Here is a 22,563-nt window from a genome sequence, read left to right on the forward strand (position 1 = left end):
ATTGACAGCATAAGGAAGAGCCTGGAAGTGACCAGACGCAAACCAGCTGTGGGTCATAGGGGGTCATTTTAGAGTCACTAACAAACCTAACCTGCACATCTGTGTAATGTGGGAGGAAGCTAGAAAATCTGGAGAAATGTGGCAGGGACATGACGAGGGGAAGGCACAGATTGCAGATTGCTGGGATTCCTTGATACATTTCTGGAGTTGTGAGGCAGCAGTGGAACCTACGTAGTCGCCATGTTACCTGTGGAACACAGGTGCCGTATCTAAACAAGAGAAATCATCTGAAACTGGCGTGTTGATGTAACATGACATGAACACAGTGAAGAGCGTTCAAATATGTAATATCGAAAGAGTAGTTATAAAATGCAATGCACAGGAAAGGTGGGTCTTCAAGACTTGTACACATTGTATGCCCTCCTCTAAGTCATTGAGTTGTATCTTGTGGAGAGGAGCTCTTGCTTTTTTCAAAGAAATGAAAAGGCTATTTCTTTTTACCTTTCTTGATACTCATCTTTGGAGAAACCTTTAGTTTGTACTCAAGACAAAACTCTTCTTACTTTGCAACTGTGCAGCTTGTCAATACATCAATAGAAGAAGTACCGTTGCTATTCTGCAATCCGTTGTGATGCCCGCTAGGAATTATTAATTCATTTTAATATGTCTTAGGCGGCTAATTTCTAGTTAAAATATTTAAGGTAATTTATTTGATGCTTTCTAGTTTGTGGCAGATGTCCAAGCAACCTTCCATATCCACAAACTATAATAACTGAGTAATCGCTTTTTTTTTTTTATTCCACAGAGATATATCCCATCCTCCACCTTTGCTATCGCCACAAAACGCTCCGCATATTGCACTTGGTCCGCACCTGAGGCCACCATTTTTGGGAATGCCATCTGCTCTATGTCAGGCACCAGGTTGGTCACCCAATTTTGAATGTAAACAACACAGACAGAAATGGAATACAGAAGAAAATATTTAAAAAAATGAATTATCCAAAGATAGGGGCAAAAGTGGCACTGCCCTTAAAGACAGGTCTACTCACTTGCACATTTGACTCTGGCTCCCATTATCAAGCTACTGCTCACTATAACTGTATGTATTGCAGGTTATGGCTTTCTTCAGCCAGCACAGGCAGAGATGTTTGCACGTCAGCAGGAGATGCTGCGGAAGCAGAACCTGGCAAGGTATGTGGCCTGATAACTGATAGGCATGTGAATAAAGAGAAAGGAGGGAGAAGGCAGAGCTAGTTAAGAACTGATGCTAGAGAAGTTTGTTTCTTACTCAGTGTGTACGTATACAGGTATATATATATATACAGTAGATAGATAGATAGATAGATAATACAGTATATACATGTACAGCATATATATATCTCAATCTCACGAGAATGTAATTACAAACTAGTCTTCAAAGATGGCAGGCTTGTGACTAGAATGTGACATTATTCAAATTGTAGATATAAATTATGCTTTTTAATATTTATTTAGCCAGGTGTGTCTGATGTGACGTGAAATTGACACAGCATAAAAATATTTTGCTTGTATTTCTACAAGTAGAAGATTGGTTTCTTGAAGGTTACACAACATGTCAGTAGTTGGACTGAACCAACGGCACTGGGTTTTACAGTTCTGCACATTAGCAAGAAGATGTGAATGACAGCTTTTAATGGTTTAAAGTGCCAGTAGTAGTAAATTGACTTTTTTCAACATCACAAATTGGCCAAGTTACTTCAAAATTTGTATCTTACAAAACATCATCCAGTTACCCATTTTCTGAACTGTCAATTCAGGGGAAGATGCGATCTGTTCTGTCAGCATCAGGTAAAAGCAAAATCAAGTTTCTTATGGGTCCCTCACTGGACACTCATTCACACCAGCCATCAGCCAGTGCCAATGTAGCCTGTCCAGAAGAAAATCCTGAAGAAAATGGGGAGAATATGCAGATTTCAAAGAGACAAGGCTGGGAAACAAGGCCTCAGGAGCTGTGAGGCAGGAGCACTGGCCGCAGCACCAGCTATCTTATTTAATATTAATATTTAAGTCAGCCTTTTACCAACATATACCGTAGTACACACAATAAGTCTCACCAGAATCACAGTCCCCTTTGAGGAAGACAGTTAATGATGCTTTAAAATGTCCATGTTATTTTCCACAATGAGAACATGTTTTGGGTCACCAGCGGCAGCAACTCTTAAGACCCAGCTTGCTTCCTGTTGCAGTCTTCTTGAGCACATTGCTAAGACTCCTGGGTAGAAAGGGATACATCATTGAGTTAATACCTTTTAAAATGAATCTTGACAATATGTTCCTAATCTGAAAAATACATTTCTCAGGTTCAGCATCTGTGCTGTGGTTTTGTCAGAATGTTGAGTTGTTCACAAGGTATCTCTCCATTGTGTAAAACTTTGAATTGTCCATTACTGGCTCATTAGATGATGCCAAGATTTAGTTAAAATCGCTGAATGGCTTTAGCTAGAGCTATACACTGTACACTATCTGACTTGGATTTAGGACCACTACATGTGTCAAACTGCAACTCTGATATTCCTGTCTTGAAGTTGTGTTAAAAGTGACATAACCTGAATAAAAAATGCATGTGTTAGGTCGATTATGTGCATGTTGCTGATTCAAAGCTAATATTCATTAAACAAATCCACCTGTCAGTTGTCCAACATGTCAGATCCAGTTAGATGGTTTTGGAGGTTTTTTAAACCTATCCTGATCACATTTGGTGCAGGTTAGAAGCCAGTCTGGTGCATGGTAACCTCACCCCATGGCCTGGTGCATGGCACATACCCACACTTGATCATACCAGACAGTTTACATTTGGCAGGAGAACTGACATGGCATGCATCTCTCCGACGCTTTGAAAGAAGCAGAGCACCTGCAGACAATGGACAGGATGAACTTGCAAAAACACCTACAGTGACAAGACCAGGATTTGCACCCCACTGATGATGCTATGTGGCAACATAACTATCCCGTCTCCTCCACTTAAAAAGATTTTATTTAATCTTGGTATTTTTATAATGTGAAAACCACAATTAAATGATGCAATCATTGAACCTCAAGTGATACACTCTGCTGTGCTATAAAGTTTTTTTTCAAAAGGAGGGCTCTTTATTTAGATCGTTTTGTTTACAAGGTCAGATATAACGTTTTCTCTTCCAAACAGAGACTAAGCCACTTTTTTGCTTTTTAATCATACCTTCCTTTTATGTTTGATCCTGTCATTTAGGCTGGAGATGTCTGCAGAACTACTGCGACAAAAGGAGATGGAGAACCTTCATCGGCAGCGTTTACTGGCAGATCCTCTCACACTGCATCCAGGTTTGCCTCCAGATCACCCAGCCTTGAGAAACATTCACGACATTCCTGAAGGCCATCCGATTCGAGAGGAGATGACTCGGCGCAATGCCATGCTAGTGTTACGCCATAACAACACTCCATTAGTTTCCCTCAATCACCAGGGGGCTTCTGGTAGTACACCCCCCAAGGAGTCCTCTTCCAGAAAGGGCTCCAGGAAAGGCAGGGAGCACAGGAATGAACTGCTGGGTCCCCCAGAGGCTAAAGAACAAATTGGTGACAGCCGTGTCAGGGACAGCATCACGGACTGCAATGATGAGGAAATGAAGGACTCCGAAAGTGAAACAGATGTTAATGAAGACAAACTGGAAAATTTTTCCAAGCCACATAGTGGCTCTTTGGCTGCTGATCTCAAAGAGTGTAAAGAGCCAGTGAAGCCTTGCGAGGGTGCCAAAGATCTAAACGAAGTGAGCATTGGTCAGAGTGCTCCCTGCAGCTCCATAGGAGTGGAATCTCCCACTCACCCCTTTGTTCCAGGAACCAATAAGAGTGAAGCAAAATACTTGCCAATGGGGTCTGTTCCTCCACCACATCCATTACCTTTTGGATTTCCGTATGGTGCAAGCCCTTACTTTCATAGTGGTAAGAAAAGTTTAAAGAATTTTTCTTCTCACAAGTTTAGATTTCATAGATTTACGCAGCCCAGTCACTAGGCAGTTAACAATTTCTTCTTGTCACTGTGTGGTGTTTTTCTGGAGGCACTACAGCCTCCTCCCAAAGATCTGAATATTAGGCCGACTGGCATCTCTTATTTAGAGTGTGGGTGTATTTATGAGTGTGTTGTAAAAGTGGGCTCATCTTCTGCAGTTGGCATCAACCTTGTTTAAATAAGTTTACAAAATAGCAATCAGTCTATATGTTCCATAACATGTTGGTTTAGGACGTTGCATATTTACGATTGTAATATAATGCTACTACAGTACTTGAAATTAATATGGCTTTCATAAATGTGGAGCTAACGTTTTTTTCCAAGGTGATCCCATATCTTTGCAGAGATGTACAGTGTAGTATTTAGACGCTAACGCGAACACAGTTCGTATTAGTGGGGCTGTTTTCCCAGGCATACTGGTACTGAAATTAAACAAATGGAATATGAGCTTTTACTATAGGCAATAAATTGAGGGTACTTACTTAAAAAAACAAGTGAATGGCATAGGAATTGCAGCATGTCTTATATTTAGTCTTCCCTATATAAAGAAACCAAAGATAACTGGTTAGCTTAATGTTCTCTTTAACTGTCTTCTTTAATCTTTAGTTCCATGTCCTTTGCAGTTAATGACCGCCTGAATTAGACATCACTAGGCGGTTATGTTCTGTCAGGCCCGTACCACAGCTACTGTATCTTCAATTCTCACACATTCCACTGGCTTGTTGCCTCTAGTCTGGACTTTTGTGCTTTGGTCTAATAAAGCACCGTCCAATGCACTGTTATATATGCTGTTGAATATAAGAAGATTAGATGGCCCTACACACCTTATAATTCTTCGCATTACTTTTATCAGCAGTTACCTCAACAATAAAAACAGATTGCAGTGGCAGCCACACACACCCAAGCATCAACACACTCTCCACCATGTTTTACAGAGACGGTGGTATTCTTAGGATAAGGAGCCATGCCTTTCTCTTTACATCGCTCCGGTACGGGCGAGTCTTGGTCACATCTGTCCATAAGATGTTTCAGGACTGTGCAGGTTTTTTTTTTGATTAACTTCTTAGCCTTTCTGTTTTTAGGCTTACTGGTATTGTGCGTCTTGTGGTGAACCTTCATTTTATGCTTCTGAAAGCTACACCTTCATCCTAGAGAGTGTTAGTGATCCAGCCGACAGCCGAAAAGTACTGAAAGTACCCTTTTATCATCCACTGCAGTAGTCGTCCGTGGTCTACTCCCTGAGCTCCCTAGTACCTTCTTTCTTTTTAATAATGTACCAAGCAGTTGGTTTTGGCAAACCTAAAGTTTTTGCTGACTTTTTTTTTCTGAGTTTTCAGACTTACGAGGACCTGCATTACTGGCATTGACACTTGTTTGGTCCTCATGTTGAGTGAGAACATTCTAGTAAGAGCAACAGACTCCAAAAACACCAGCAGGCCATTTATCAGGTTAATGGTGCCTGACGTGACCCTGCAGTGACACACACCTGGCCAGAGACGAGCCTTTGTCCAGTTTGGTTTTGCACATAACAAGTGTTACAGTTCATCTACCATTCACCAGCTTCCTTATGTAAAGACCTTTGATTTAATGCTGAAAGTCCGCACTTTCATTTCAACTCCAGTATGCTTGGGTAAAAAGAACAACTGTGTCACTGTCCAAATACTCATGGGAGCGCACTGTAGCTCTACTTTACCAGATAAAAGTCTTTTACAATTTCAGGTGTATGGAAATTAGAAAAAATAGTACATATTAGATATTTTAGATAGTTTGAAAAAAAAAAAGCACAAAATGTAATTATGCAATTCACTTGAACTCTTATAGTGAATTTTTGTAATATCTGTTTCAAGTCCTTAGCACTGAAGCCTTTTATATAAGGGACGTGCCTGGATGCCATTTTCAACAGGAGAAACATAAAATTGCAAATGAAATCATTTATATATATTTACAGAAATTGAAATTAAAAGAGTTTTTATGACAACTACATAAGTCTGAAGGATCATAGCGGCATGCCATCTCAGGACTTGTCTGGAATTGACTGTTTTGAGTGCTTTCTGTGGAGCAGGGGGACTGGGTGTAGACATTTAACTGATTGGTAGTGACAGTAACTTAGTGAAGATTCTGGGGAAAAATGTCTCAGCAGTGAGCGAATTCCTTAGGGCAGGTGTGTCTGTCCTTCCTCATCAATACTGTAGCCATATGTTGAAAGTTCATTTGTACTAGTTGCAGATTTATGGATCGTTTCACTCGCTCTCCTGTACTACTCAACTAACAGGGCTTGTGCATGGACACTTTTCTCTACTGTGTATTTGAGAGAATGTTTAAATAAATGACATTATGTCTTTGGAAGAATGTGGCTTTTGGGGTATTTGGAAACTAGCCCTAGATACCTCCTTGTACTGTATACAAATATAGATATACAGAATTAAATAACTTTATAAAAAAAAAAAAAAGTTGACATCTTGGAGTTTGCATCTATTAAGAAAGAGACAAAACTATAGAAACAGAATTTTCTGTTCAACAGAAAGCAATATTAACCTGTCATTGCTGTATTTAAAGAATAACTCCATGACAGCCGCCAGTCTTCTTTTTCACCTGCCAGACACTTAAGAATCCCACTAATTGAGACTAAGCATCCATCCGTCTGTCCATCCGTAAAATCTATTTTCTTAACCCAATTATCCAGTGCAGGGGTGCAAGGAAACTTCTGCCTATCCCAGCCAGCATAGTTAGGAACAACACCTAGACAGGGTGCCAGTCCATCTTAGGATCAGCACACTCACACACAGCAAAGAACCGAACCTGCAGGTCTTTGGACAGTGGGAGGAAGCTGGAGGAAACCCACATGGACACAAGGAGAACATGGAAACTCCATGTAGGGTGCACTTGGAACGTGAACCTCAGTCTCCTTCGTGAGAAGTAGCAGCACCATCACTGTCCCACCGTGCTGCCCTCGAGGCTGACCACACATCTTAAAGTTTCCGATTAAAAGACCCACTTGGAGATGAAGAATACTGAGCTACAAGACTAATCCTGACTTGTACTGAAATATTCTGCATGCTGAAACAAGATATCTGCTTAAAAGAAAAGTATGTTCTCTGTTTGGGCAGAAAATGTCAGTTAGAGGTTGTTTGTTAACACATTACAAGAAAAGGTGCTTATTGTGCATTCACATTGGGCTAAGTCAGGGTGGTGGAGAAAGTGAGACAAACCTAAATGGAGTTTCACGGTGATATTCAAAGCAGACACAAGAACTGCTTGACAGTGTTTGGAAATTAGAACCACTTGGAATTAAATTTGAGAAATTAAGAAGAATGTCTAGATGAATTACAAAAATGTTCAAGGATACAATTTTCTGTCCTGAAATCTACAGAGCAGCATAATCAAAATAATGGATAGAATCATAAAGAAGGGCTGTCTTTGTGCTAACAGCTGAAGTGAATTAAATATATGAAATAGAGTTCCAGCTTGGGACCTCCCATAGGAAGAGGCCTAGAGTTGACCCCTTCTGAACTCTGTAATAAAGGGTGTCATTAATGTGAATAGTCAGCTCACATTTGGCCTGTGCAGTCAGGCTACCTCTTGTATACTAATGATTTATGTGTGCTCTTGCTCTTCACAATCAGGCACTATGGGAGGTCTCTTTCTGGATGGAGAAGAAGGCTCAGCTGTCGAAGACATCAGCAAATGGACAGTGGATGACGTCTGTAACTTTGTCAGCAATTTATCTGGCTGTGCAGAGTACACTCAGGTGAGCAGGAAAAGTGATAGAAACAGAAAAATGTGACTTTCTTTATCTGCTGCTGCTGCTGCTGCTGCCGTTCTGGGAGCAGGAATTGCATTTTGCAGTGAAAGTGGAATAGATCACAGCGTCATAAACCGGTGCGTTTACACTGCGTTGAATACGATTCAAATGTGGAGCGAGTATTACAGAACTGCATATGCTGTATTACACATTTACTGAAAATCTTACTGTTCAGGAAAGCTGAAAGACAGCACTGGATTTAACTGCAATTTATATACTGTAGAGTCGGCATGGCATGGACAAAGTTTCAGCAAACCCCAACACAAGCCTACTTACGTGAAATTGCGCAATAATTAAAAAAAAAAAAAAAAAAAGTCTTGTTTACTGCTAGTTTGGGTACACAGTGGTGCTAGAAATTTTGTGAACCCTTTAGAATTTTCTCAACTTCTTCATAAATATGACCTAAAATGTGATCAGGTTTTTATGTGGGTCCTAAAACTAGACAAAGAGAATCCAATTAAATAAATGACACAACAACGTTCTAATTGTTCATTTACTCATTACTTTAAATGATTTATCATTACATATATTTGTGTGTGTGAAAAAGTATGGGATGAGAATCAGGTGTGAGCGTGGAAGGCTCTGCTCTGTTTAAAGAACATACAGTATGTCTGGACCTTCTCTATCAAAGTGCAGTGCTCACCACACAGGTTTGTGGAAGTGCGTCATCCCTCAATCTGTGGAGATTTCTGGGTACCACTGGAGGTAAAAAGGTTTAATGATCATCTGGCTACAAAATGTAAAAAAAATAACATGTCTAAAGAGTTTGGACTCCACCAGTCCAATGTTAAATAAAATATGTACAACTGGAGGAAGTTCAACACCGTTGTTACCTTTCCCAGGAGTGGCTGACTAATAAAGACCTTTCCAACAGCAAGGTGTGTATTACTCTAAGAGGTCACAAAGCACCCCAGTGTAACGTCTAGGGATCTAAAGGCCTCTCTTACATTGGCTAATGCTATTGCTCAGGAGTCCAACATCAGAAGAACACTGAAGAGAAATGGGGTGTACGGCAGGGTTACAAGTAGAAAACCACTACTCTCCAAGAAGAACACGGCCTCTTGTCTAAAGCTTGATGAACACCATGTCAGAACGCCAGAAGGATAGTGGAAAAATAAAACTGTCAGCTTTAAATGAGAAGTGTTAAACTTGACAAAACAAACCAGCACAAGAACCTACCTTATCCCATGTGTGAAATATCGGGCTGGCAGTGTCATGGTTTGAACCAGGATATCTTGTCATCATTGATGGAAACAAAAATTATCTATGGTACCGGCTTATTGTACAGTAAGTGTCAGGGTATCCATTCATGAGCTGAAGTGGGCCATGCAGCAATACACTGGCCCTAAACACACAAGTTGTTTTACCAAAGAATGGTTAAAGCAGAATTGGCCAAGTCAAAGTCCTCACCTTAATCCTATAGAAACGTTATGAAAGGGCTCAAAGCAAGCAGTTCTTGCAAGGAAGCCAACCAACATTCCTGAGTTGAAGCAGTTCTGCAAGGAGGAAGCAGCTAAAATTCCTTCATGCCGACAATCAAGTTACCAGAAACTTTCTGTTGAAGTTACTGCTGCACATGACGGTCACACATGCAGTCTCTGAAAGCAAACATTCACATAATTGTCACACACAGATATGTAACACAGGAACATTTCCTCAATTAATAACTGAGCAGTAGGTTTTTACATCACTTGTCATATTTATGCAGAAACTGTAACATTTCTAAAGGGTTCACATGCTTTCTAGCACCACTGTATGTACTGTAATGGTAAACTTTACTCGGCTAATGATTTTGTACATTTCTACCAACACAAGCTAAATGGTGAAGCGTACAGTAACTGTATGTAGACTGAACAATAGGGGAGTAATTGTCCAGCAAATGGCTAATTCACTTTGGGTTCAGTACATGCCTATCTGTTTTCAGTAGGGTAGTGTGGTATACCAGTGCTAAAGTACCACCACATTTTTACAGTGGTACGGTATTAGCATCTCTCGGTCATTGGTACCTTAAGTAAATGTTACTTAGCCAGGCCCCCCTTGCTTTGACTTGAAGTAGACTTCACAGGGACTCCCCCAACCCCTTCCTTTGTTCGCCATGCTGGGGACTTCACTGGGGAATTCCTCACGTAGATGCACAGGCGCTCCAGGAGGGCACCACTTCTTGTGTTGAGTGCAGCACCACGTGTATTTGTCAATTCAGTACTGGAGCTTAGATATGAAAGCAGGTGTTGATAAATAAGGTCAACATTCTTGAGTCGGTCCAACACGGATTTGCAGGTAGCCTGGCAAGATGTGATTTTCACTTGTGTATCAGCCTCATGGCCCTGTGGTGCATAAAAATATAACCTCACTGAAAAGTCAGCTAAAAAATTAGAGAAACTTGCAATTATATATCACATTTAATAGTCAGAAAAGGTGATCTTACTGCTCACCTACAGTATGCTGGTATCAGAATAGTGCGTCATGGATTTAGTCACACGTGTCCTTTTTATAGCTTATGTTTTGTGTACAAAATTATTTGCAGAATAATTATCAGCAGTACATGACTGATATCAAAAATCAAAAAATGAATTGCTATTATATTATCAGTCATAGAAAATTCATTGTTACATATTGTTCTAAAGAAAAGAAGATCAATTACTTGCGTATTAAACCACAGTATCATCTTTTAATTTGCTTTACATTTTCTACTGCCACCTTCTGTATTCTGTAATTACACTGATTACATCCCAGTGTCCCTTAACAAATGTGAAACATTGCCATCTCTGTCTTGCCTGCCTTGACCTTTTATCAGTTCATATGTTTCATTTGCACCCGCACAGTTATTTAGTTTGAAGTTTAAAATGATCACTTCAGTTCAGAAGTACATCATTAGTATTCTATACATAACTCTGTTCCCATATGTACCATCATGATGTCCGTGTGTTTCATTGGCTTACAGAATGGAAGCTGCAATTACTACTAGTTTACAAAGAGCATACATACAGGTTATTTAAAAAAATGCATAAATAATACTGCAATATTCCACTTTTTAAACATCATTATTTCCTACTTTGACTAGAGTTGACTAGGGTTCAGTTAAAGGACATTTATGAATTTTGATGTTAACACATGTTGGGGCCATTTATTTATAAAGCAGGAGTCTAATTAATGAGTTCAGCCAGGAGCTGCAGTTTTTTCAAGTTTAGCGACAGCTCTCTAAGTCCTGTGTCCTTTACCTCAGGTGTTCAGAGAACAAGCTATTGACGGGGAGACCTTACCTCTACTAACAGAAGATCATTTGCTAAACAACATGGGGCTTAAACTTGGACCTGCCCTCAAAATCCGTTCACAGGTATGATATCAAGACTTCTTTTTATAACATTTCAGAAATTAAAAGAAAAGGCAAAGAAATTAATAATGAATGATATACATTACAATTAAACAATGCACTCTTTCACTGGAGAAACAAATCATTTTTTTTTTATGTTGAAATGGCTTCATATCTGCCATTTCGTCATTCAGACACTGCAAGCTCAAGTCGTACAGCACTTTTATTATTTGATCTCCCTAAGCTGTTTGCAGAGTCAGAACAACACTGTGCTCTGATCTTCAAATAAGTCATCATAACAGGCAAACACAATCTGCTTACACTAATAATACGCACACAATTGTACTTTCTAACTTGTCAGCACTGAGCACATTGTTTAAACAGCGACAGATCAGACGACTTGTATGTAGTAACTTACTTAGCAGCAAAACCGCCACCAAATGTCTCCTGTAGCTCCAGATCAAACTTGCACAAATCTTTTTACGAATACACCGATACTCTCTTTAATAGCTTTTTCTAAGGTGTTAAACATACTGGCATATGCTTACTTGAATCAGTCCAATCACTTTTTTATATGACTGGATTATATTAGCAAGTTCCTCTGTGTGCATTAAAAAATGAGCTTCAATGGTTTATATACACCTCCACTAACCTCCTTAAATATTTCAGTCCTGGGGTCTACTAATAGAAGTCTGAGGGGCTTTGACTCAAAATCAGTGTCTCAACTGACCTCTGGATGAAATATATAGTATATTCTGTTCATTTTATTAAAAAAAAGTTTTAACATTTTAAGTTAATATCACGTTTTACGGTCTTGTGCACATTATTTATTTGTGTTGGTGTTTCTTTGGTTTACTTTTTCAGAATGTTCCATTTCTGATATGCATGTTTGATATATAAAACCATCCCAGTGTTAAGGTAGATTATGATACCTTCTTTATAAAAATATCAGCTGTCTGTGCTTTGTCAAGGGATGTCCCATTTTATCTTTAATTCAGGGACCTCGTAGCTCCTTCCTTTCATATCACTGAAATACACAGTTCATGCTTTCTTTTACATTTATACAACGTGGTTCCTAATGTTCACTTTAGCAGTTTTATTCTATCTTTAATTAGACTTGGAAAGGCTGAGAGGATGTCTCACAATCGGAATGTCATTTACAGCAGTAAATAAGAAGGCCAAAGTAACGCTTCATTTGTAAACCGTGTAATGCACTAGTGGAGTACTGGTTTGCAGCTGTTTTCCATGTTGCAAAAAGATACAGCAGCACTAGAGAAAGTCCAGAGAAGCCTGACTGCACGGAGTCCAAGGAAAGACTGGAAAAGCTGAACCTTTCCAGCCTGAACAAACAGAGGTTAAGAGAATACATGACAGAAATGTTAGCAGGGTGGTTGCCAGCAGTGAATAAAATGAGTTCTTCAACAAGAACAGAAGGAAGCTGCTGAAGGATAGATTTCACAAAAATACGGTATCTGATAGTAGTAATTCAGGGAGCTTGGAATCTTGAGAGTATCTGGCAAAAGCTAAAGGAAATCGGATTGATAGGCAGTGTTGGGCAGTGTGACTTGTTCCCTTTGACTTCTCTGCAGTTCTCAAGTCTTCAAGAGATTTAGTAAGCACTCCTGTCTTTACTGTCTTTCTCTATTGGAGCAAAGAAAATGGCAGAATAAAGTGCCCCAGGTGTGAAAGTAGAGCACCTGGCAAGGCGAAATGAGCCATCATCAAATGCCCTAAATGGTCCTATTAAATTGGCTTATAAAGCATATGAGCAACCCAGAGATGATTGAGGATTGAACAACAGGTGGTCACTTTACATGAAATGCACTGGTGGCTTAAAGCATTCGGCTGTTGTTGTGTCACCCCAGTGGAGAGGTGCCAGTTCACATTGTGATATGAAGGTTCTGGGGCGTTATAAACAACTGCACAGACAAGAAAAAGATCATACTAACAGATCATCACTGGACAGCCTGAAAAGCAGCCAGCCATGCATGCAGCCTGCTGCGAGTCCTCCTTCAATTTTATTGTATGTGAAGACGCAGACTCTGAAGGGCCAACAGCCTGACAGTCCAGACGTGTCTACAAAGGCACATTTACATCCAATCAATGACTGACAAAAAGTAGTGAAATGTGAATTGTAATTCAAGAGTCCTGGGTGCCACGTGTGGATTTTGGAAGTTCTCCCGTCTCTGTGTATGTCCTACCTTATCCCAAAGATTAGTACACAGATACATAAGGTGCTATATATAATAGATAGACATATAGACAGATAAGGTACTGTACTATATAACAGACAGCTAGTTAGAAAATGTGCTAAATAGACGTAGACAGATACTGTAGATAAGGCGCTGCATCAGTATATAACAGACAGATCGGAGAGGTGACATCTGTCTAGCTGTCTATGTTATATGGTATCCCTCCTATCTGTCAGGCAGATTGAAAATATGCTATATAATTAGTGGTAGCTTTCATATATATATATATATATATATATATATCATATATCATATATATATATAAAATAGATAGAAAATGTATTAATCACAGAAGAAATAGTACACGTAATTAATTGGGGATTCTCAGTTGGCTCCATGTGGTCTGTAACTAAATTCAGTGGGTTAGGCAACAAGTCTTTAATGTTCTGCTTTATTTTCATTTTAATTGGAGTTGTTTTAGGTTGTACAGCCATCAATATAGAGGTCCTGTGGTTTTTTTTTTTTGGATATACCATAAATGATATGTGTACAATACCTGTTACTAACACATATAGTATGATTAAATGTACAGTCCACGTAACTAAACACAGGAGTGTAGTGCACTAGACACAGATTCTCTTTCAACTGTGCTTCTCAAATCCTGCCTCCCTCTTTAATCCACAGGTTGCCAAGCGGTTTGGCAGAGTGCTGTACATGACGAGCTTTCCTTTGGCATTCCCGTTCCAGCCATCTGCTCTCCGCCCCCCAGACAGAGATCTACCTCCTACAGAGAACAGACCCTCCTCAACGGGTAGCGTCTCGTCTCCATACAGCAACCTCCAAGCTAGTCGCATTTCACCAAAGCAGGAAAATGGAAATTCTTCCTCAGTGGGGATTGGTGACGCTACAAAACCACCATCTTAAAATAAATAAATAACGGAATCTGTTCAGGATGCTTTCAACTCTTGCCAGGAGCAGCACTCAAGAGCCTACCCCCTCACATCCATAAAACTTTTACTTACAGAGTAATCATTTTGACCAACTAAATTCGCTAAATGATTTTCATAAACATGAAATATATTTTTCACTATTAGTATTTGTTCATTTCTTGGTTGGGGGGGCACCAGGGGTGAAGAATCCAAAGATCAGTGATGGGATGGCATATGGCAAAACCTCACAATGTATGGAGATGGGTGCCATTTAAGGAGAATTGGCTTGTCACAAACCGCTCTTCCAAAAAAAGAAAAAGAAAGAAATTCAGTCAACAGAAATGAAAGGAATCTTCTTTCTGAGAAGGAACTCTACAAAGCATTCAGGACAAACAAAGGGAGCCTTGATTTTATTTTTTATCAAAGCCTGAACTACAGACAACCTCTTCCAAAAAGAAAATACTGTATAGCAACTATGCATTCCAGGGATTTATACCAAAGATTGAATGCTATTATCCAAGTTTACATCTTCACAGGCATACAAGGCTGGCACGGGCTATCGGAGAAGGGGGCCGGTGTCTCAATCCTGGACAGTACAGAGTATGAGGGCACGTTAACATTTAAACCTGGAGACAAACAGGTTTGCCTTTAGACGCCAATCCTTGCAGCCTCCCGCTTCGGCAACTTTATTTTTTTATCATAAGTAATGGACATAAAAAGCCTCATTTTAGAGGTTCCAGGTATAGTCTTGAAATGCTACAGAAGACAAATCAAGACATTACCTTGAAATGACTACTGTGGGTTAATAATACAAACCTTTGTGTACAATTGTGTACAAAACATTCTTACGGTTTTAAAGTGGTACTCTGTGTAGCTGCACGTTTTACTTTCATAAGTTCATTCTTTGGAATAAAGTATGAATGGCTAGCACTGGTGGTACATTTTCAGTGAAAATATTTGCTAAGTGAACTTTCTTCATATATAAATATAATAAACAGTAACCCTGAACAGCATATGAAAAGACATTTTTTGAAGGTTGACTTTAACAACAGGGAGCCAATGATCAAACCAGAATTATACTGTACTGATAAGCAAGGATTCATTTATGTAAAACACTCGAGAACTTCACTGACAGTTCACACTCCTGTAGAGTCACCTTTTTTAACGTTCGGTTAGGGACATGCAAACCTCGACTTGATGTTTTCTTGGAAGAAATAAGTGGATAGGACTGGCGAGCTTTGTTGGGCTGAATGGCCTGCTCTCGTCTGGAGTGTTCTAATGTTTGAATTTCATATCACATTTGCATTTAGTGGCGTACATTTTTTAAAGCTGTGCTTTATATGGCGTACATGCAGCAGCCTGTTTCATCTTCGAGTCAGTATAAAGGTGCTCCTGCTGTCCTTGGCTTTCATGCTATTTATGACAACCAAAAGGTGTATCCCAAATTTCCAGTAGCCCAGGAATGCATCTGTTTCTAGTGACTCCTAAGGCTGGGAATCTCACGATGACACTGGTCTGCTGGCCTTACATCAATGTTCAGACCGGGATTTCATGTCTGCTCTGAGCGGGCTGGTGAGACGAGCCACATTACGATTCAATCAAAGAGATGCCCACCCTCAGCAGGGGATGAGTGCACAGCTGCAGCAACACAGAAGCAGCGTGACACATGAAAAGCTGAAGTGGAGGAGGCTGCTGCGAGGACGCCTGCAGCCATCTGCACCAACTGAGCATGGCAGTGTCCTGGGGCAAGGACAGTCCGGTAAGAGCAGCGAGGCAGGCATGCAAATGGCCTGCTTACTGAATGTAACAGAAAGCTGAGTGTGCACTGTCATCTAAATGGTACTTCGCATCATCAATGCAACATTTAGAATTGTACAAAATCTTTAAAATTGTATTTACTGTACTGCAGAATACAAAAACAGAATATACAAGTACATAACAGAATATGACATCTGCATACATATCGGCGCTGTCCTGATTAAAATGATGTGGTTTACATGCACTTCTCTTTTAAAAATAGATGCATTTAATGTCAATTATTGCTTACTGTGTTACAGTATTAATGAATGTAACCAATTCTGAGACCAGCTAGTGTCTGGCCAAAAAAAAAAGTGGGTGGCTCTCCCCCCCACAGCCCTCACTTTACAAGTCACATTTAAAGTTCATATTTGCTTTAGGCATAAGAAATATTAATCCTCATCTGACAAATCCAAATCCTCCACTTGATCTTCATCTCCTTGGGTAAGCTCTGTCAGGTCAGACTTGCTGAGCTTCTTTGGCTTAAACTTAGTCTTCTTTTGCACATTTTCATCATCTTCATCTATTTAAGAAACAGACATGAAATGAAATTGGTCATCCTGCTTCGCAAACCACCATAAAGAAGTACATGGAGCTAGAAAGCTGCACTTGTTGTATGCACATCACTGTCAGTACAATTTATTTTGTAAACTAAACCAAGGCACTCAGACATCAGAGAGATACTGGGGGTCACACTGGTCAGTCATCGTGACCCAACAAGCTGAGCACCAAAGAAATTACCAGTAAACAAAGAGCAGCGTGGTCTTCAAATACAGGGGGGCGTTCAGTGGAGTCTGGCAAAGCCTGGCCTGCTGCTCACTCCACTGCTGCCACCTAGTGCTTCAATTTAAGAAAACAATGTTCTGTGGTCCAGGAAACAGACTGTGGTTAATAAACCAATAATTCATTAAACTCGGCTTTGTATCGCACATTAATAAGAAGATACAACACACTGTATCAGGGTATCAGTAGAGAAACGTCTATTTCACTTACCTGACTCCTCATCTCCAAAGGAGAACTCCTCTGCATCTTCCACCTCATACTCTCCAGACTCATCATCACTAATCATGTCCTCCAGCATGTCATCATCAGAGTTGCTGTTCTTGGCCATCTTCATTTCACCTTAAATGACAAGCACCATAGAAGTCAATTAAAAAACGGACCTTTAACCGAACACCTCACTGTCAGTGTGTCAATATAAGAAAAGCCAACCTCTAAACATAACATTCAGTGTGGGGGAAAAAGATAAGCAGGAAACCACTCACCGTTTCAGCGCCATGGTACCTTCAAGGCCTTGAACGGCGGTATATTTATTAGTGTCTCTCTTTCACTTGGAAGCACTTAGGATTTACCAAGCAAGTGCATCTGCCTTGGGGCCAGGAAAAATAAAACATTGAAGATGGCACATTTTGGGGTAAATTGCACCCAAAAGCAACCTCCAAGTTCCATTTTTACAATTCTGCTGCTCAGGTGTTAAAGTAAACAAATACACAATTGTTACTTGGGGTCGCCAAAGTTGGTCTTGGTGAGCCACGCATTTAAAACCAACTGCTGGGGGGCATATGTGTCTTTTCTAAAAACTGGCGCACGTTTGTATGGCCACATGGTCTTTGCTCATCAAAGGCCCAGAGAGGTGAGTGACTTCTGAGGGGAGGACACGGGCATGAGGTCTGCAGAGACTTTACAGATGGGCATGGTGTGAGAAAATAAAGAGACTAGCAGGAGAAGAGTGGCCCAAGACCCCAGCAGCCCATGTGACCCTCCAGGGCAGCTGAACACTCGAGGTGTAAATTTGGTGAAGCAGATCTCAGCAGCAGAGGGCACCTTAAAGTTAGGCAGCAACGGGACAAACAAAAAGAGAGTCATATTAATTTAGCACCACACTTCTATTTGATAGTCAAAGTAAAAAGAAACAGTTAAGGGCTTTGAAGCAAGTTAATTAAAATTAAGACAAAGGATAACACAGTCATTGGTTACTGATGAAGAAAGTGGCAGCCCTGCGGGACGGGAATTTAACACTCTTGGAGAATAATGTGAACACAAAGCAGATGTGAAGATGGTACAAAAAGAAAAGCCGACCAACCAGATACAAACATGAAATGTCGTGAAAATGGCAGGACACCCCATGAAATATTTTTTCTTTTTAAAAAGCACATGTGGACATATTAAGATCTGATCCTCATTTAAAGGCGATGTAATTGAACAAACATCACACTTGCATTTTGTTGTCCCTTGTATAATTTAAACAAATGCAACCACGCAAAAAGTAAGTCCACCCCTCCGTTTATGACTGCCTCAGACACCCCAGATTAGACACGGGTGCAAATGATCAGAACCTCAATTGAGAGGATCTCATCTGAAGAGGTCTTGTTTGAAACCTCAGACATTTAGCTCGATTTGCTCTTTGTTGTTGAAACGTGTCTAATCAGCATGTCGAGATCAAAAGAGCTCTTTGAGGCCTGGGAAGGGATTTAAAAAGATCTGCAAGTGGAGAATACTTCACACTGCCAGCTTCTTCAGGCTAGGCCACCCCAGCAAGTTTAGCCAGTGAGAGTAATGGAAGATGCTGAAAGAAGCCGAGAAGCCCAGAATTTCAGCTGCAATAATTAGATCTGCACTGGAGGTGTGCCAGGAGGAAAACGTCCCTCTTCGGATAGAACATCAGGGCAAGACTGAAGTTTGTCCGTAAACACCTACAAGACCAGGACTTCTGGAACAATGTGCTCTGGACAGACAAGGCAATACAATACAATTTATTTCTGCATATCCCAAAATCACACAAGAAATGCTGCAATGGGCTTTAACAGGCCCTGCCTCTTGTCAGCCCCCCAGCCTCGACTCTCTAAGACGACAAGAAAAAACTCCTAAAAAGTGAGACCCCTTTCCAGGTAGGTTGGGCGTGCAGTGGGTGTCAATACAGTACAACACACAGAAGAGAACACAAGTAGTCCTCAATACAATATAATAGTGCGATAGAAATATTAAAAGAATTTAACAGTAGATGATATCAAGTAATATGATAAACGTAGTTTATTTATTCACAATATTACAAGACGTGTTGGGTGAAATGTAGACAGCACTTGACCAGAAGAACCTGATGGCAACTGTAAAACATGGTCTCCGTTGGTACATCGTGGCCTGGGCAGCTCACTGTCACAGAAATCGTTCTGAACTCTTTATTGAACCAAAGAATGCTTGAGGATTATGTGAGACCGTCTGTCAGAAGACTGAAGCTCAACTTAAAGTGGATGTTGCAACATGACTACGACCCTAAATCTACCTGTAAATTCACCACGGAATTCCTGAAAATGAAAGAAAGTGAGGCTTCTGGAACGGCTGCGTCATTGAGATGCTGTGGGGAGACGTGAAATGGGCTGTGCACACAAGACACCCCTCAAACATCACACCGCTTCAACAATCTGCATAGAGGAGTGGGAACAGCAGCGAGACAGCGAGTTTTTTTTTTAAGGTTCTTTATTTCGCCTTACGCGATTTCTCGTATTAGGAATTTGTTAGTTTTTCGCATACCCCTTGGGATCAGAGCGCAGGGTCAGCCATTGTACAGCATCCTTGGAGCAATTGAAGGTTAAGGGTCTTGCTCAAGGGCCCAGCAGAGTAGGATCTCTTTTGGCAGTGACAGGGATTCGAACCGGCAAACTTCGGGGAGCCACCACTCCATCGACTTGAGACCAGAGCCATGGGTGGACATGCTTTTTCTACCGACAGAAATGGCCTAACCATTGACTTTTCATTAAATAAATTACTGCAAAATCACACTTTTTTTCCAGTACCATCACCATTATCTGCTTAAATGAAGATCAAATCTTGAAATGTCCACATATGTTTTTTTAAAAAAAAAAAGGAATAACATTTCGTGGCATGCACTTACTTTTCATATTTTCTTCATAAAAAAAGACAATGTTCTAATTAGGACTGTCATTGAGAATTCTGCTTGGCTCGCCTCCATCGATGTTTTGACCAAAATGACACAAAGCCTGACAAAAGAATTTACAGCTTCGGCACCAACGAACTGGTGGGTTAAGAAATGGATTCTCCTGAGGACCGTCACACTGCCCAGTACATAAACTGGAGCTACACCAGATCTCCATTGTTGGTGTCCTTCAGGTGTGGGTTCAAGTCCTTTGTAGATTCAAGAATAGAGCACCAGACAAAATCTCGACTGGCAACCCGAGATGGGGTAGCAGGGCAGACGGAAAGAGTGAGCTCCATGTAATACGATGATCAAGAGGCCCTGCCTCCTTAGCTGACTGAGTAGAAATCTCCTTTAGCCTCCCTGCGTGAGGACGTGAGACCCTAATTGATTACTCCTTGACCCAGACAGTCCCCCGTTTCCCCAGGGGGACTTGGATCTTCTGAATGAGGGGAAAGCCACAGCTTACAACATTATAAGGCTAATGTGTTACAACTTCCTACGTGTGTTGGCGGTGGTTTTACTGCTCTGTGTAAGGACAGCACGCTGAGCGTAATCTTCGAGGCCCACAGTGAGGCTGTACTAGCAAAATCGCACCAGGTCATCATCCAGGCAGCAGTTTATGGCAGACTCGCGCTGATCCCTTTTATAAACTGGTTTTTATTGCTTCTTTATTACTTCTTACTACAAAAATGTACTTTAGAAATGAGACATAACAAAACAAAAGCTGATGTCACACAACAGAACTTCTGGTCAGAAAGAACATCAAACATGTCAACTGCAGATGCTGATCTGGTCAGTTGAGGATGTCAAGTTATATAACTAAATACCACAGAGGATGACAAACTACACGACTCTGTGCAGACCTCCTGCAGTTCGACATTTCCCATGTATGCCAGCTCTACCCTTTTTCTGGCCACCAATAACGTGCTGCCTGGTGGAGGGTTTACAGGTAGGGTGCAATTGGCGTCTTGTTTTTTCTATTCTGTTGTGGTACATAAAAACATCAGAAAGACGAGGCTCTCTTCTGCTCGTGTTATCCAAAAAACTCACATTTATTACTCCTCCGAACTGCACGACGTTTGTTTGATTTTGTTTTTTGTTGATTTGAGCTGCAGACTGCCTAGACTTTGTTGATGGGGATGCCACACTCCGCGACTGTCTGCCTCCGACTTGTTAAGATTCATTAAATAAAGTCTGTGACTAAAAAGCAGTGGAAAATTGTGTAATGCGAATGGGCCATAACTCTACTGAGCCCTCACAAAGATGATTCATGCTTTTCATGAAGGAAATCAGTGGAAAGCGCTTCAGAATCGATTGCCTACACTGAAGACTGCATTGTGTGACAGCTGAAATGGTAAAATGTGTGAAAAGAAAATACCGGGTACCAAAGTGGGAATGTTTGGAAGGAACTAAAAGCAAAAACTGCCAAGTAAGTTTACATCAAGAGGACTTTTTGACAAGGAGTAAAACTTTACTCTTCTTTAATGCCAAGTGGCCAGTTGACTGTACCCTGTGATTGAGACTGGTGCCCACTGCTGGACTGTCAGAGTATGCCAGTATAGCGATACTAGAGCAGCTGTGATCTCGATACTCAACTCCGTGTTAGCCAGGTGTCAATAAGCCACCCTTACTCTCCCGCTACACTCTCCCTAATGTGGCCGCATATGCAGGGTTTCCTCGTGACCTGATTAAATTGACCATCACGGCCTTTTCTGTTCTGGCTTCCTAATCAGCCCCTATCACTAACTGGCTAATTATTTCTCTCACCCCTTTACCACCTGATAGCCAATGTGTGGCGAGCCCGCAAGAACAAGTGTGGAGCAGGGTGGATGCTGCACATCGGCGATGGCTGGGCTCCCTCCGTCTCTGTGAAGTGCTTCGAGTCGATAAGAAATGTGTTATATAATTTTAATTACAGTCAATATTTTATCAAGGTTACCACGCCTCATGGTCAGCTGTCCATGCTTTCCTTTTGTAAGGACACTTTTTAAGTTAACACTTTCAAAGAGGGATTTAATGTCTGAAGGCCAGGAATGAAGAAGATTTCCATTAAGTTGCAGCTTAAGAGATTCTTATTTCTTTTTTTAAATTGTCAATTATTACTGTATTTTATCTGAAATATCACAAACACTCCCTCATTCCAGGATGACATACCACAGGGCAAAATGTGCTCCTTCCACAGAGGCTTCTTTTGTCCTCAATATGGATGGCACAGCTCATACATAACCTTAAGGATACACATCATGAATACGTCCCAGGTTTCAGATGGTAACAGTTCAAAGGCCTGTCGTACTGTTCTGTCCTGTAAGTTTGCCTCTACGGCGGTCTGCAATCCATTTGGAACGAGGCTGTGATCAACAAAACGACCATGCGAAAAAATGCAGAATGTTTTTAATTATCAGAAAAGATTACAGTGAGCTTTGAACTCTGGAACACTGCAGACGTGCGGGAGCAATCAACACATGACTCACTTTTAACATGCACATGTTACTCTGTGAGGGGACAACTATTAGGAAAAACATTTACAGAAAATAAAAATAAAAAAAAAGCTCGTCCTTCCATTTAATGAACCCGCTTA

At 40.7% G+C, this 22,563-nt stretch overlaps 2 protein-coding genes across 12 annotated transcripts in view; one reads left to right on the forward strand and one right to left on the reverse strand.

Moving 5' to 3' along the window:
- The window catches only part of samd11 (sterile alpha motif domain containing 11), a 121,065-nt gene extending 105,881 nt beyond the window's left edge, over positions 1 to 15,184 (forward strand). For 10 of the 11 annotated variants that reach the window (XM_039755542.1, XM_039755543.1, XM_039755545.1 and 7 more), the window contains exons 8-13: positions 806 to 921; positions 1,113 to 1,191; positions 3,245 to 3,954; positions 7,645 to 7,769; positions 11,047 to 11,157; positions 14,010 to 15,184. In XM_039755542.1, the coding sequence (XP_039611476.1) occupies positions 806 to 921; positions 1,113 to 1,191; positions 3,245 to 3,954; positions 7,645 to 7,769; positions 11,047 to 11,157; positions 14,010 to 14,249 (1,381 nt within the window). In that variant the 3' untranslated portion in view covers positions 14,250 to 15,184. Of the gene's footprint in view, positions 1 to 805; positions 922 to 1,112; positions 1,192 to 3,244; positions 3,955 to 7,644; positions 7,770 to 11,046; positions 11,158 to 14,009 lie in introns of those variants that run through there. The other variant, XM_039755544.1, reaches the window with a different exon arrangement.
- Positions 15,185 to 16,117: 933 nt separating this feature from the next.
- The window catches only part of noc2l (NOC2-like nucleolar associated transcriptional repressor), a 103,835-nt gene continuing 97,389 nt past the window's right edge, over positions 16,118 to 22,563 (reverse strand). Inside the window, exons 18-19 of the mRNA XM_039755554.1 lie at positions 17,045 to 17,173; positions 16,118 to 16,574 (exon numbers count right to left, since the gene is read on the reverse strand). Of these exons, the coding sequence (XP_039611488.1) occupies positions 16,444 to 16,574; positions 17,045 to 17,173 (260 nt within the window). The 3' untranslated portion in view covers positions 16,118 to 16,443. The remainder of the gene's footprint in view (positions 16,575 to 17,044; positions 17,174 to 22,563) is intronic.

This window comes from Polypterus senegalus, chromosome 6 (assembly GCF_016835505.1).
Source record: "Polypterus senegalus isolate Bchr_013 chromosome 6, ASM1683550v1, whole genome shotgun sequence".
Lineage (NCBI taxonomy): Eukaryota > Metazoa > Chordata > Cladistia > Polypteriformes > Polypteridae > Polypterus > Polypterus senegalus.